The 16,896-nt window shown below is 44.2% G+C and overlaps 2 protein-coding genes across 4 annotated transcripts in view; one reads left to right on the forward strand and one right to left on the reverse strand.

Moving 5' to 3' along the window:
* ALS2 (alsin Rho guanine nucleotide exchange factor ALS2) overlaps window positions 1-16,896 on the forward strand; it is a 223,082-nt gene that overhangs the window by 147,558 nt on the left and 58,628 nt on the right. The gene's annotated exons all lie outside the window — the stretch shown is intronic.
* Window positions 1-16,896, reverse strand: part of CDK15 (cyclin dependent kinase 15) — a 40,427-nt gene that overhangs the window by 7,800 nt on the left and 15,731 nt on the right. Inside the window, exons 10-12 of the mRNA XM_051787138.1 lie at window positions 12,635-12,698; window positions 5,488-5,536; window positions 2,737-2,876 (exon numbers count right to left, since the gene is read on the reverse strand). Coding sequence (XP_051643098.1) covers window positions 2,737-2,876; window positions 5,488-5,536; window positions 12,635-12,698 — 253 coding nt within the window. The remainder of the gene's footprint in view (window positions 1-2,736; window positions 2,877-5,487; window positions 5,537-12,634; window positions 12,699-16,896) is intronic.

The raw sequence follows: 16,896 nt of genomic DNA on the forward strand, positions 1-16,896 counted from the left end.
TCCAGGAGGGATTAATTGGACAGAAAAAAGTCTGCTTGAGCAGATGGCAAAGGGTTAGACTGAAGTTTTATCAGAGCTGCTGCAGTGCAGGGCTGCACTGCACAAAGATAATTATCTCAGAATTGGCTTAAGCCAAAAAAAGGACAGCAAATGCTCCAGTTTTACAAAAGGTCATCACTGCCACCCCTTAGGCTACCAGCCACACCGAAAGGAAGCTGGAGAATCCCCTGCACCTCTCTTCTCTTGCTATATTCAGTGGTGCTGTTGGCACATGTAGAATTAAGGCCAACAAGAGGATGAGTGGGGTTTGAACCTGGGCCTTAGCATTCCCTTCTAGCCCTAGAGGCACAGGAGTGAGCAGCCTAGAAGCCCATCTGTGGGCCAGTCCCACTCAGAGGACAGAGTCTTCTTCCTCCTTAGAACGTGGGTTACTCTTTTTTTCTAGCACTTTTCATTCAGATGAGCAGAGCAACAGTAACCTGTTCCCCTCTGTAGGAGCTGACCACTAGGAAGCAAAGAGCCCTGTGCCCCCTCTCCCCCTTCCCAGGGGCAGCAGCCAGCCTCTAGCCATTACCATTCCCCTCAGTAATCACAAACCTGCTATTTGGAGAGGTACTTATTTGTGAAATACTGATTCCTCCAATAATTTTTTCCCATTAACTGACCTTTGAAAAACATCCTCTAGCTTCCAGCTTATCACAACGACTTATAGAAAGGACAGTTATGGGTACAATTATTTCATTAAAATAGAGAATAATTTCTTACGGGAAGCTTTAATTTTTTCAAATGTTGTTTCCCTCTTACTCTCACATACCTTGGGATCAACCATCTCTTCCTTTCACCTTTCATCTCCAGCTCATTCTTTACTTTTCTGCAATAACTTTCCCCTTCAGAGGATGGCAATTGATAGCCAAATCCTCCAGAACAAAGTGGGAACAGAAGATATTTAAAATCTGTACTGTTAACATAGCAACAAGAATTTGAAAATGATACAGTTAAATTCTAAAATAGTGTTATGCCAACGTGACACAAGAGAACAAACGTCTTACACAATTGTGGCAATAGGAATGGCTACATGGGAAATTATTGAAAATTGCCTAATTTCTACAGGCTTAATGAGTCACTCCTGAATATGGTCTTGCGTGATCATACTGCACTTGTTTCAGCCCTGGGCACTTTGATTCTGCTCCCAACACATTGGTTGCTATGATAACACCATGTAGTTTCCTGTCCACAAGGTACTTCTTGCTGCAATATGGGGGATAATAAATATGGGATGGTGCTTAAACCGAGGTGAAATGACTCTGTCCCCTCGCTGGCAGCATATCCGAGAGATTGATACATTATGCCAATCTGTTTTCTCGTTCCTTCTATTTCTCCTCACTCTCTCCCTTTCTCTCACACTGTCTGTCTCTGTACCTGTTTTTTTCCACACACTCTCTCTCTCTTGGCACTGACACTTTCATCTTCTCCCTTGGGGATTGGAGATGTCACTGCGGGAAGTGCTTGTCCGCCTCTCTGGCAGCAGCAGAGCCCTGTGGCTTTGACAAACCTCATTTAATTGGGAGGAAGCCAGGAGGGTTTGAAAGAACTGAAACATCCACGAAACTCCTTTTATCAGGCATAATTTAAACTCTGCATGGAAAAAACCCTATATGTATAAAGAAAAGTCAACTTCCCTCCTGCTGTGCGTGCTCCCCTCCTCCCCCCCCAGCACAGGCAGGCTCCTGCGAGATTCCATCTTTTCATTTTTCTAAAAGTGTCAAAGTAGATTTGTGCTCTGTGGCTGGGTGAACAGAAAAGGAATGCAGATGTCTCTCACTCATGCACATACACACACAGAGCACCTTCTGAAGGGCAGCAGTTTGGGGATTTGGGAGAAATGCTGGCTGGCTGCTCCTTCACTTGGGATGTGTCGCAGGAGCCAGAAATTTGGTTTTCCAATAGCTTGACAACACAGTCCATGAAGGCTTTTTCTTAATTGCTCCTGTCTTAAAAAACACCACCGAACTAACTAGTGTAGAGAGGTTGCCCAGGAGGCAACAGGGAATGCAAGGTTCCTCTGGCCTGTTGCCCAACAGGAGGGAGCTTTGCCTAGTGAGGAACAGAATCTGTAGCTTGAGAGACCCTGTATTTATTGTCAGCTCAGGGCAGGAGGGACAGAGCTGTGTGTGCAGCTGTGTGCTCGAAAGAAGAGAGCAAGGGAAGAAGAAAATAAAGCAGGTAAAACTGAGGGAGAACTGGTGTGACAGGGTACAAGGAACAGCTGTCTCAACATCAAAAGGGAGCAGGAGGAGTGGTCCAAGGGAATTGGGGCTAGCACATCATGCTGAGCAGCTGGGAATTCAGGACATCAGGATGGATCAGCATGTGAGTTACACTGAATACACAGTGTGAGCCAGCCTGAGGGAAAGCTCCAGGCCCCTGGGGTTACAGAATGGGGGAGAAAGGACCTGTGGAAGCATATGCACCTCTGCTTTGCAAATGGACCGTGGTAGCAGCCCATCAAGGTCCCCTTCTAGTATTAACACCGTGGTCAAGTGGAAGAAAATAGAAAAGCAAGCTGTTAAATTTGCAATGGGGTGTAAACTTTGCAGCATGCGGAAGTGGGGAGGGAGTGCAGACAGAAAAGAGGGACATCCAGGTGAATGGCAGAGACTATCAAAGTAGAGAAGAAACTCAAATAGCATGTGCAGTAGCTCTTTCTTGGTGAGATGAAATCGAGACTTAACTTACCAGCAGGAATCTCACAGAGTTGAGGAGGCAGAGGGCTGAAGAAGCCATGTAGAAGCGCGTCTTGTGCAGAGATTCGGCCCCGAGGGAAGGCTGTAAGCATCCTGGAGGCCAAATTCTCTGCTGCTGGCACCCTGCTCAGCCTAGGAAAACAGAAATATAAATAGCATAGGAGATGAGGACAAGCCAGAAAGCTGGAACCAGAACATGACCCAGCCCGTCCCAGAGCTTGGGGCAGAGATAGGGGAGGGACACAGGGGAGCTGGACAAACCCACTCCAGATATATAGCTTTTTAAGGACATTCACTTTTCCATCTGAGTTTGATTATGTTGGAGTATATATATCTATACACAGAATTTCAGCTCAAACTCATGTTTACAGAGGAATTCGAAAATAAATTTCTATTTTGTAAAAAGAAGGCTGTAAGTGAAAGGGGAAATGATATTGGAGAGACTATATTTTGCATGTTGTAACTGGCATATCAGAGGTTGGTGTTACCAGTTTACAGTGACAATGCAAGTGCAGAAAATAATCTGACTGGCCCACTGAGAAGACCAGAGGTCAAACTTAAAAAAACTAAAGAAAATACCATTTCCTCTTTTCCTACCCTAGTACCAGTACAGCAGCTGGTTGTAAAATGTGTTGGGGATTCACAGAGAAGTATCTGTTTCTCAGGATGAGTGCTTAAAATAGATGTAATACACATATGCTCCATGTTCAGCAAATACCAATGCCAAGTGGCTGCTCTCTAGAGGAGCACACAGCTGGGGGGACGAGGAAGTAGAGGAGAGAAAACAAACCGACAAGGAAACAAATAAAAATAGTAATTTAGTTTTACAGCTTTTACTTTGTTTGTTTGTTCTGATCACATTTCAGCTTCAGGAGGCCCATCAGAGCATGGCCTGTTGTGCTTCCTCCCTTGGCCCCCCCCTGTCGGTTCTTCCCCTCCAAGTGACATCAGGGGCCGGGATCCCCCTGCCCCTGCACTCCCCCTCCCTATACGGGACATCTGACATGCTTACATTTTTGTTTTAAGGAGATAAAATGTAAAATAAAAAAGAAAAATAAAAAACACAAAGAGAGAAATAGAGAGAGACACCCTGAGAAACAAATTTATAAAAGGTATCTGGCCTCACTGTGGTAAATAACTTCTGAATTTTCACCTCCAGCAAAACGATTCAAGCCTCTGCTTCCCTGGGGAGCAGGGACAGGACAGGGAGACAAAGCATCCAGTCTGAGCCTGCTTGCTAGACTGCACACCAGGCTGCCCCTGCCATGGCAGGGTCTTACTGGAGACCTTCTGCCCCCTCAGTCCCCATTTCTGCAGGCTCCCACACTGGGCAGCAACACAGTTCAGTGCTTCCCACCACAGCTCAGGCTTCCTGGTGTTGGCCGAGCTCTGCAGAGCTCCCCTCTGATTTCTTAATTGGCCATGGAGAGTCATGGCTGAGCAGTCTGTGTGAAGCAGCTCTTTCCTTCTCCGGAGCTGAGCACGCCAAGGCAGTTTTTTGGCCCTACCAGCACGAGGACTCTGTAACACAGAGCTGGAGCTGGCCCATGAGCAGCCCAGAGCCCTGCCACAGAGGTGCTGGGTCAGCCCGCTGGTATGGGGCTGTAATGGGGCCTGTCAAGGGATTATGGCCATAAAGCAGAAGTACAATACAGCAGAGTTGCAAGGAATATACTTAATTCTTTGTTCAGGCTGAGAGAGGATTTGTTCTGTTCCAGGACCTCCGCTATCAGGGTTCGGGACATGTTGAGCTTTGTGTGTTTCTGAAGTTGTGTGTGAGAATGGCTGACATTTCAGCAACCTGTGCTTTGCAGAAAACTTCAGCATGTTTGTTCAGAACAGCATATGGAAAACCCCTCCGAGCAGGGTTGTTCAGCAGTCAGCTGAATAGATAATAAACAGCAGCGATGAAAAATGTGGTTGTGTCCTCAAAGGATATTTCATTCTTGACCTCTGCCTGAACACAATCCTGAGGACAAATCCTGCCCCATCTTTTCCTACCTATGTATAAAACCTGTTGTGTGCCTCAAAATCAGTATTGTGGGGATTTGATTTTAATGACTCTTGGAGCTTGGTTACAGTACTTTGCCTAATTATAAATTTCTTTCACTGATACATACATGCATTTTGTATATGTGTGTGTGTGTACATATGTGTGCTTGAAAAAATACTCCCTTCTCTCAGCACACTAGGGAGTGATTCAGCGGTGCTGGTGTGTCTGGTCAAACTGAGTATGTAACCATGGCCTTAGTCTCATAGCTTTTGGCCACTAAGAATGTGATTTTCCCTCTCCTAACTAATCACAAGATTATTTCATTGTCTTATGAAAATGCTGTCCTAGCATGTCTTCCTTACTGCTGTTGAGCAACATTCCTACAGTTTGTTTTCAGAAATGAAAATTGGGACAGTGCAAAGTCTGTCTTCAGTCTGGGCAAGAGGGCCTGGGAAAGTCTGACCTTCTGAATCGAACTGTGCCCCACAAAAAGCTGCACATAATGTCATTGAATCACTGCTTATCTCAGAATAATCACTACTCCTCTGAGAATAATAAACCCACTATGTGCCTACCTTTACTGCGATCTCTGAAAATCAGTTGCTTAACTGACGTTAGATCTGCTTGTTACTACAGAGCCACCCTGCACTTCCTGGGCTTGCCAAAGGAGCTCATTTCAAGCTAAATGATTGCATGAAGAAACAAATAAACCCAGAGGCGATTTTGACACTGCCATTATTGGTAGCTTACCTGTTACAGATGACTCGGAGTCTCTGAGGTCTCCTGGAAGCAACCAGTTCTAGGAAGTGTAATATGCAATCATGAGATTAAATGAAAATCAAGCCAAATACAATTCTTTGAGCCCTTACGAAAAATATGTGCTCAGAATTTCAAACAGCCCTATAGAATCTGTCATCTTAGTATGTATAAATATACATTATTCCTATAGGACTTGAGCACCAGCCTTGATTTTAATAAGGCTGTTCCAGTTCTGTAACCCTTTCCTTTCATATATCTGTGAGTATAGGCTTTGGGCCTCCTTCTGTTACAGTGCAAGTCTTAGCTTTGACTTCAGTAAAAGCAGTACCAGTCCCTAAAGCCTTTGCACAAAGGAAGCAGACGGAGGTTTGCAGATCTGAATCCCCAGCAATTGTCTTGGCTTTCCAAGGGGCTGCTGAGCTTCACATATTGCCCTGTGGGTACATGGGGCTTTTCTGCACCGATGTGGCAGAAAGATGGGACCAGAGAAAAGGTGCTGGGGTCCCACTCTTCTTGCCCAGTGCTCTCACTGCCAGACCCTCACTAAGTTTGTTGTTTATCCAGTTAACCATTCTCATGCAGGCTTAGTACTTAATAATTACGTGATCTCTACCAGACTGGAACTTAACAGAGTTCACAGTTTTGTGAAGGCTGCGTTCTTGTTGATGTTTTTCAAGGACATATTTCTAAACATTGTGGAAAATGTAGAGCAATACATTCCTCAAATGTTTTATTGTAAAGCACGAATTTTCTCAGGCTTAGATATGAATGAATGGCTTAAGCCTGGAAAATTTTCCCTTAGAGCCGATCAACAGAGACATTTTCTTGCATCAGAGAGGCTGTAATTTCTACCCACCTACATTTTCCTGAGCACCGTTGCTGGCAGCAGGGAATGAACGGTGGTACTCTAGTCATGGAAAGGAGAGCAGGAAGGGTGGTGTTGACCTCTCTCACAGCCCAGCCTGGACAAGAATTCCCTACAGCAGTGAGACCACCGGGAGGCAAGTGTCAGTGGTTTGTTGCCAGCAGACTCTGAGCTCGGTTGGGGTTTGTGCTGCACCTTCCAAGAGCATCTTCCCTCACTTCCCGCCTGGAAGCACCAGGCACATCATTCAGGGCCAGGACCTGCCTGCTGCAGGCAAAGTGGGAGTCCCCTCTGCCTTTGCCTGCATAAGGCCATTTCCAGAGTGCCAGGCCCACAGACTCAGTCAGTCAGTGTCTGACCCAATGCACAGACAATTTGAAAAAGTGTAAATTACTGAACTTCCCACCCTTGACCTTTCCAGCAGCAATCTTTCACCATTAAACCAGGCCAGCAGATTGTCAAACCTGCCTATCACAGGGTAAGTAACAGTTCACAACTGAAATGTTCTCCTACACCCCAAATACTTAGGTAACTTCTAGAGCAGTAAATGACAATATAACTTGGGATGGGATTCATGTTTAGGTGCCAGAGCACTGGAATTATTGCCAATATATAGAAGTTATATGTTAGCATCTTGAATATTCCCTTCCCAAATCAGTCACCAAGACTAACTGGCACAACATTCCCCTTGGATCTCTAATAACATTTTCACTGGATCATCTTTCCTTCTTTTTGCTCCCTTGACTGTAATAAATGTGTAGAAATACATTATCCATATTGAGTAAAGATGTAAAATTTCCAGGTAGAATAGAAGAAAAACAATTTAAAAAATGGTTTCGAAATGCATAAGGTTTTTCTGTATGAAATAGAAATTTTTGCCTCTTCACAGAGGTGGCCAAAATCTTTCAGATGTTATATCTTTCTGCCAGAAAAATTTCATTTGGGAGATGGAAATATTCCATGATAATATATCAATTTCATTTAATATTTAGTAAAAATGTCAAGAAGACTGAAATATTGTATTTCCTCTACTGAAATCTTTTAACATTAATATTCTTTAATGAGTTTAACATAAAATTTAAAAAAATGCATGTTCAGTTGGTTACAGCAGAGTAAAATGTTTCAATAATATCCAAGTGAAATGTCACTTTGTTTTTATGGAGTGAGTTTTCAGGATTAATATTCCAAAGAGGAAATAGGATTTTCTTTACATTACCAATAGAAATATCAGCTTGCTTACTGGGAACTGGGAGGAATACCCGAGTTATAGTGTTTGCTGTCTTGAGCAAACCTCTTGACTTAAATTTATCATTTATATAACATGGATATTAATAATTATCTGCAAGGGATAGTGTAAGAGCCACTGAGCCAACTACGGCTGTCCCTGACCAAACACGTCTCTCTGTGGAGAATTCTGCTGGAGTGAGGACTGCCAAACTTGCCACTTTGAGTGTGCAGAACTTTGATTATAAATGGAAGATATGGGTAAGAAAACAGTGCATCTCTGCTCGAGGATTTAGTGCAGTTAACTAATCCACTTTAAATCAGTTCAGATTAATCTCCTGACTGACCCCACATAGACAAACCCTTAGAGAATGCCAAGGAACCATTGTGTTGAGCAGGGTGAAAACAGAGCAGTAAATATTTTCCCTGCTGTAAGATTAAGACCAATCTAAAATTGTAAGACAATGTAAACAGCTACTCCCTAAAGGTAAGAGATAAAGAATATTTGGATATCATTCCAAAAAGTGGATGAACTACTGATTTAATCGTCTCACGATGATGATCTAGACATAAAAATGATGGGATTGTGTAGGGCTGATTGGCTTTCTTAACAATATGAGTAGATCTGAAGAGGTAGCTTAGGTTTGGTTTTCTCTGTCCGTATGCAAGGCAGTTTGTGCTAATGAGGAAATACCTTCCTATTGAAAACCCAGGTGGAAGTGGCTAATGAACTGATAATGAGGCAAGCAAGCTAGAGGACAAAAGTTAAACTTTCCTAATTGATGAAGAGAGAGAAAGAGGATGCCAAGTGCTGCTGGACGAAGGCGCTGTGCTTGCAGGCTCACAGGGAAAATTTCTCTCATTAGTGAAATCTCTGTGGCTGCAGGACAGAAGCAGAGCTCTGTGTGTGTGGCAGGCTGGAAACTGTAGGCTGTGCCCAGTGCCACACAGATAGGAAGTTTCCCTACACCCTGCCCAGCATATACTGCATGTTAGTTACAGTGCTGCTCTTCCCTTTGAAATCAAAGCCACATGCAGTTTGTTATGACAACAAAAATTTTATCGTTTTAGAATTCAGTTTTCAACCATCCCATTCACTAAATGAAACGTCAGCATAAAAAGTGAGACTTATTAAAAAAAAAAAAAAAGGAAAAGCACTCAGAGTGCAGCCTTCATCTGCATTCTCACAGATGTCATGGGAAGTTTGCGTTTCAGGGCCTGCTGCTTGTTGCCTCCATCTGCTGGTGATAATTTGGAAACTCAACAGACACTGAAATTCTGTACCTGGGAGCACAAGCTGCCCCTGGAAAGCTTCTAATCTCATTCTTCATATCAAAGCCTGCAGATGTGTAAAAAACTAGGCTTAATTTGAAAGTCTGGTGCATCTGAAAGGGTGCTGTGTAAAACCTGTGTCTGGCACATAAGGTGATACTACCTGGCATAGGAGACTTCATCAGTCAGCCTGTGTGATAAATCAAGGAGTAAAGCTCACTCATAGCAAGTTCATCATGTTCTAGATAGATAAGCACTGTTCTTCACTCTTTGGAATCCAAATGTAAGAAAAAGGAAACAAAAACTAACTTGGTACATTGGACACTCCAGTATTCCCAGTTTGGCAAAAGCACCAGCCTAATGTCATGGGCTGTGAATCCTAATCCTTTCCTGCCCTTGACCCCCGCTGTCTAGATTCAAACTTGTAACCATTAATGGGGCTGGATCAAAACAGTGGCCTTCTGGTGTCACCAATGGTGTTTAGAGGGGATTTAAACTCACTGCTTTTCAGCGCAGTGAAATGAACACAGCAGTAGATTAATGCAAGGATTTGAGCTCACACAGCATGAGAGCTTTCAAAAATAGTGTTAACAGAGCTACAACTGCCTCTTTCAGGGGAAGCAAAATGAGGAGAACAGAACAAATGAACAAACACAGGGCAAAGCCTTGTCACTACAGGCAGGGCTGCTAAGCCCAGGGAGCCAGGGAGAGGGCCAGCGAGTGTGCTGAGATGTGGGGCAGGAGTTCTCCCAACCCTTCATGCTCTCCAGGAAATGGTTCTCAAGCCGGGAAGGGAGGAACAACATGCTTTCAGGTCCCATAACTGCATGTAATTCCCTACCCTAGGTATCTCCTCTTCTGCAGAGGGGAGGTGAGATCACAGTCATCAGGGTTGGCCATGGACGAGTTGCTCACCCATCCTTCCTGTTCGCCTGTGGCCAGGCACAGTTTGAGATTTTGGCAAACTAGGCAATGGACATGAGGCTGTTTCTGAGCTACTTTGTGCAAGAAGACACAGGTGGTCAAATACTCCTTTGTGCATTTCATCCCTTGCCAGTTGCTCATAGAGGAGGCAGTGGAGTTGCTTTTTCTCCAGCTGCCCTGTGTGTGCCTGGCTCACAGACCCCACAGCCCATGCTGTATCTTCTGTTCAGACTGCAGCAGGATGTGCTCAAGCCCACAGTAGTGACAGGAAAACATCTAAAGGTTTCCAGCTTTCATTTCAAAGATTCCTACTAACCCACCTGGCTCAGGAACCCTTCCAGTAACAACCTCAGTCTGGGGCTGAGCCTACACTGCTGAATCCAGGGGGAGTTTTGCCATCAACTTCAATGAGAATAGGATCACACCTCAGTGCTTTGTTTTGCCCGTGTTTGTTCCTTGCCTCGGGCAGGAACCTGTTTGTTTGTTTGCTGCCTGTGCTCAGTTCGAACATCAATAGGACTAGCTAAAAGAATTCAAACCATCAGATTTGGGGAAGAGCTCCAAAGTTTGTTTGCTTATCTGAACCAACCCAGGCACCCAGATTCACACAAATGGTCTGGGAATAACCTCAGGAGAGAAGGTTTTCTCAGCCAGACTCCACAGATTCCACAGGGGCTGAGCAAGTCCTGGGGTATGAACAGCTTTTGTGCTTCAGGGAAGAGAGGGGAAGCACCCAGAAGCATGTAAATGGCAAATAGCTTTAAACAAGGAGACTAATTTGCCTCCTTACCAGCAGTCTCATCAAAAAGCGACTTGATTTAGTTCCTCAGTAGGGTAAATAGTTCAACCTTATATGACTAACCTTCTTCTGTTTAGAATGGTTTGTATAACCCAGGTGCAAGCTAAGTGCTTCGTTCCAGTATGTGGCTGGAACAGCTCACAGCCCCTTAGGCAGGTTCTGAGGAGGGGAAAGGGATATTGCCTCTCAAGCTGGCACAGCTATTGCCCCAAATACTGATGTAACTCCCCTCTCCCATGTGTTTGCTAGCATGCTGGGATGCTCCCACAGAAAGGTATCTTCTGATTCCTGTATTTCTGCCTGGTCCAGCCACAAAAGGTGCCAGCATCCCAGGATCACAGCACAGGTCAATTCTGGCCCTCTGGAGTCCATCCATTAAGGGGACTTTTTTATCAAGTCTGAAAGCAAGTCAGGCTTGAAAACTGCTTATGATGACTAGACTTGACTTTACTGGAGCTATTGCCATGCTGCCTGCATGCCTGTCCTCTCCCTCATGGCCCTGCAAAAGGCACCCTCTGCAGAGCAGAGGACAGCACTGCTCCTCAGACCAAACACCACTAAGAGGGAGTCACTGCTCAGGGCACTTCTGGGCACTCACATTCTCCATTGTCTGAACAAGTTTCTTTGCCAGTGTAGCCTTCATGCTTGCACTTTTAGGTTGTCCCTCTATATAGCATCAGGATACCTAATCATCATCACTGAGAGTTTTTGGCCTTGTGTGAGCAGATGACTGGCATAAAAAAATTCTTTGTGATTAGTATGTCCCACAAATGAGCATTTCTTTCCTCCCAGACTACTCTTCTCAATGTGTAGACTACCCAGCCAAGCCTTCTACAACTTAGAGAAGAAAATGCTTCCTCCAGCTGTCTGCTCTGTGCTTGCTTGCTATCCAAATTAAACTTGCTGTGGACAGCGACACATTCCCATTTCACGCTGGTTTGATTAATGTGTCTCAGCTAATTGTGTGAAGGATTCCAGTCTTTTCGACTGTGAGGCCAGGTTATTGTTCAGCCAATCTCGGCTACCATGTGAAAATGGGGGCTGTTTAGTGTTCATGCAACATAATCAAAGGAGGGGCTTCTTGGACTGGGTCACAGAGCAACACCCACTTCTTTGAAAAGATGTTACTATGCTCTACTAAACCTGCAAACCTCTTGCTCAAAGCACGTCTTCTCCCTCCTCCTCTCCCCCTGCTCTTTTTTTCTCCTTCCAGATAGACAGGCTCCCCCCACCACTCTCCTAGGGTACAAGTGAGAGAGAATGGCTAGATTGTAGATGGGTGAATTTCACATTCCAGGGTTTTTAATATTTCACTTTTATATTTCTTTTACAGAACGATCCTGCTGAGAGGCTGAGAATCAGTGCTCATCATTTCCCCCTCACTGACACTTGAATATATTTTCCCAGGAGAAAACATTAAACAAAAAGAGAAAGAGAGAAAGGGAGAGAGAGAGGGAGAGGGAGAGTGACTGAGCTAGCTTTTCAAAGCCTACTTCTCAACCTGCCCACATCAAAATAAGAGACAACTGGCCCTTTGAAGTCCAGGACACAGACTCCTCTACCAGCCCATGTGGAAATAAAAGAATCCAGCTTTATAAATCACACAGATTTCTCACCTTGCCCACATCAAAATCAGGGACAGTGACCTTTAAAGCTGAGGTTTAAAGGTCCCCAAACCAATCTCCATAAAAATAAAGAGAGTTCAGATAAACTGTGTCTCCAGGTGCCTGTCAGCTTTTCCAGTCTAAACCAGGAGACATTGGTCCTTTGCATTGAGAAGTAGAGAATGTGAGCACTTGCAGCAATGAAATCTCCCTTTATACTTACGTATATCCAGCACTCACTGAGGCAACTTTGCCATGCATGTACCCTTGATTGCATACTAGGCCAATCCCACTGTTGTTGTAGGTCCTACAACACCGCTGTCATTAAGTAGCTCAAGGGATTCAGTAACACTGAAGCACAGGATTTTTCATAATGAGAATTACTGACCCAAAAATCGAGTGGCTAGTGGCTCAGAGAAAAAGTTGGCCTTCTTGTGAGTTAAATCCTACCTGGGTTATAGTTGGGGAGCTTGGAAAGTCCTGGCCAGGTGTCCTCAGTTGGGACCCCCAACACCTATGCAAAAGAAGAAAGAGTGAGAAGAGCAATTATCTCTTTCTGCCAGTACTTTCCCTTGGTGTGGAGTTGGAGAAAGCAGTCTCAACAGAGAGTGACTGGCCTTTCCTGTAAATCAGCATGGAATTCACACTGCCCTGTCTGGGTCTGGATCTACCACTGTGCATAAAGGACACTGACATTTTAGCACTTGGATTTTGTAGCAGAAAGGATCCTGCTGAGACTGAATGCTGTTGCTGCTGGGAACATCAGTGAAGGCATATGCAGCTTCACTGCCAGGTGCCACTTCTGCCTGTGTTTGCCAGCCCGGGGGGCTGTTGAGCCCCTTTCAGTGCTGAAGGTGTCCTCCTGAGCCAGAGCTGCACTGGGGACTTACTCTGCCCACTTGCACTGGCAGCAGCTGATACACTCAGCAGCAGCACAGGCTGTGAGCTGTGACAGAAACCCCTACCTTCTGAGGGGAAAAAGAAAAGCTGGCAGACAGGTCCAGTGGCAGGTGCTAGAAAGCAATCCAGTGCCTCATCCTGAAGGATGCAGAGCTTCAGCAGTGTCTTTGGCCTTTATTGGGAGCTGTGGGCTTCAGAAGTAACTGCTTGTTGAGCAAAGTCTGGGCCAGTAAAGCCTCCTCCAACCTCATTTTAGTTGCTGAAATGTGTGAGATCAAGCACATCTGGATTTCTGCAGTTGCAGATGTTCAGTGTTATTATTATTACTTAATGCATGCAAAAGCTCTGTGCCTATTGATATGTATGATTCATGCTAAAGAGGTAAAGCCACATATTTAAGAAGACCTCACAGAATGTGAAAGGGTAGTATAAATCAGTACTGCTAGCTCCAAGCACTCAAAGCTTATCATCCAGACAACCCACAGAATTATCAGATGTCCTTAAAAACCAGTGAAATTTTAACATGAAAAATTTCAGGGTTTTTATTCACTTTCTCTTCTCCAACATTAGATTTGTCTCACAAAAGTTACACCTTGCATAGGATAGACAATCCCCATTCCTCAAAATGTAAGCTGAGATATGTGATATGGGGAACTCAGCCTCACAAAAACTTGTGGTAAGATTGCAAGAAAACAGACATTAGTAAAAAAAAATACATTGAAGAAGGAAGAAATATAAAGCCTGGTTGTTGTAGTTGTTAAGCATCTGGTAGCTGATTGCTTTTCTCACTCACAGCTGGGAAACAGCTGTGAGGACAATTACAGCTACCTGGAGAAGACAGCCACGAGCAGGGACTGCATCTCACAACTGGTACACATTTGCATGGTGGGCTCCGGAGGGATGTGGCTTACTGTGGCCCCTGCTTCCAAACTGCTTATGGACTTAGCCTGCCACAGCAAAGAAAAAGGGATAGGACCCTTGTCTCTGCTCACCTGTAAAATCAGTCTTGGGAGTTTTCAAACTCCCCAAAGAGAAGGTGTCTTGCAGTGTTCAGCCATGTGAGGATGTTGGAAGTTGATTTGCACCAAGGGATGAGGACGCATTCATGACTGGTGTGTATATCATGTAGGTAGGGCAGGTCAGCCCAAAGCAAACTCTATATGCACAGGAAAGTGTTGGAATCTGAATTTGAATCCAGAATTTGCTCTCTTTTGCTATCTGGTTAGATTTATAGGAAGCATTAATGTGGGCCCTCATTCTTCAAGGTTTCTTGTGAGCCATTGGACATCAGTTCTAAAGGCATCAGAGGAAGCTGGGGAAGTTCAGGATACAGTAAAATCATACTCACCAGGGTCAGCTCAGCACTCTGCTTCTTTTGGTGAAGAATTTAAAAAAATAGTTATTTGTGCATGCATGTACTTTGCTACATAAGGTTTTCAGCAAATACTTTAATTTTGTTTTGTTGAGGTGTAAAAGCACTCATTGAATTACATATGAATTTGTATTTTCTGAGCCTTTTCTTTATAAAATATGCTTTTCCAACCCATGCACTTGGATCTACTTTTGTTCTCCAATGTAACAGGGCAAGTGATCTCCTCTCCCTCGTCCTCTTCCCCCCTGGACCTTTAGTGAGATTCCTTGCCAAATCAGACAATGCATTACATTTATTTAACTGAAATTAATTATACTCTGACAATTGTTTTACCTGTTGTATATCCACCCTATCAAATCTAGCTGTTAACTCCCTGGTCCATGCCACCAGACTAAGCAAAGGAGCTTTTCTATACTTTATTCTATAGTGAAAGGTCTTGGTGCAGCTCAGTTCAGTCCACTTGGGAAGAGGCACAGTTTCAGCCAGAAATGTTTTTACAATGCCTGTTTTTCAGCAAGTGGTTTCAGTTGGTGTAAATCATTGTCCTCTCTCTCTCTCTGCCCTCTGACTGCTTGCTTCTCCTGTGACAACTTAGCTGAACGAATCAACCTAGCTGATCTGGCTTACTTTTGTTGGGAAGTTTTATTCTATGTTTTATGTCAAGAAGCCTTGTAGTCATTCATTTGGCATTTGTTGCGTGTTCAGCTCAGCCCCAGAAGCACAGTGGTGGCATTCTGCAGCCTAATCCAGCCCACATGAAGTCCTTCTCAGCACTACGTTAATCAATAAGATGGAATTTTTCATGCAAAACCTATGCCTGATCTCTGAAAATCTGAATGATGGACCTTAAGTTTGTCAGGTTTGCTCACTCTCCATGTCATGAGTGAACTGGAGATGCTGCAGTTCACATTCATTCATGCCATACTTCCATAACTAGCACTGCCAGCCTTCCCTTCCCATTTGGCCCTGCTCCTGTGCCATGCCTTGAGTACTACTGGTCATTAATGCTGCTGTTTGTGCAGCCAGAAGATGAGCTGAGTAAAAGAGCTGTTCTCATTTAGAGTAAGCCAGGGAGAAAACAAAGTCACAGGTTCCCCAGTTCACGTAGCCCCACATGTGAGAGGTGATACAGGAGCAGCAATGAGCAGCCAGGGATAGAGATGAGGATTGGAGACAGCTTAAGGGGGCCCTTACCTCTAGGAGAATTGTTGGTGAAATGACAGTCAGTCCTGATGATTCAACAGGACAAGCACATTTCACAGAATGGGGATTTTCCAGCCAAATATCTATATGGTGTCTGAACCATCAGTCCTACACGGAGATAAGCATGCTGGCTGATACAGACTCATGCACACAAATGCAGATGGTCTCTAAAACAGTGCAGGGGGCCTCTATATTATTAGTACATGAAAAGAACTGACTATTAGAAAACAGTAGGAGTCCCTGTTCTGAACCTCACACTCGGCAAAATATCTCAAGCTAGACATCGAAAGCCGCTAAGGAGCTTTGAAATCTTGGCCTAACACGGAGCCTCATTCCAGGCTGTATAATAACATAAAACCTTCTGTGAAAAGCACTAATTATTTCATAGCTCTTAAGGCTTCCTCATGATTTTTAAATAAGGGGTTTTTTTGCCTTCTATAGCACAAATCCTATTAATCACGGTATTAGTTATAATGCCAGAGAAATTACGATAGTGCTATAACCCTCTAATGCAAACCCACAGGAAATGTATCCAGAGATTGCAGAGACATAACTGTAAGGATACCCTTCATTCACACTCTGAGAAACTGGGCCCTGCCCTGGCTTTGAACCCTGTTAATTGGCCAAGTATGGATTTTTTTTTCTCAGTAATTCTTTTTTTCTCCCACTCTCTATGAAAGAGAAAGTCAGCATTTGTTTAAATGGACTGAACTCAAGTCTTAAGAACTGGATGCACTTGTCTGACATCACAGTCTAGCTACAAACAGAGAGGAAAACCCTACCAAGCAGAAGTGTTTCTGGATAAAGGGATTAAGGAGGAAAAATCTGACTTACACAGTCTTGAGGCTATAAAGTAATTTCTCATGACTTTCCAAATTTCATTTTTTCTGTACTTTTTCCTTTGAAAACCCATGCCTGGGAAACACTCTATGCAGAAGAGTCCCTGGGAGCAGATGTGAAAGGGCAGACACCTACAACAAAAGCCAGTATGAGTCCATAGGCTGACCTTCCTGTTGAGTCAGCAAGAGTGGTCAGGAACATACAGAATCCATCAGTGCTGCCAACTGCCTCAGTTCTACCCAGCTGCACTAAGGACATGGCCCCACGTTTCTGTTTCCCCAGCAGAAAAAAACAGCTTAAGAGGCTCCTGAATATGTCTGCTCTCACTCACTGCTGCCTTTATAAAGTAATTTCACACTTTCCATTATGCCAAAGCAGTCTCTAGAGCTGCACTATA

This window comes from Manacus candei, unplaced genomic scaffold (assembly GCF_025592945.1).
Source record: "Manacus candei isolate 608988 ecotype Guabito, Panama unplaced genomic scaffold, ASM2559294v1 h1tg000023l, whole genome shotgun sequence".
NCBI classification, from domain to species: domain Eukaryota; kingdom Metazoa; phylum Chordata; class Aves; order Passeriformes; family Pipridae; genus Manacus; species Manacus candei.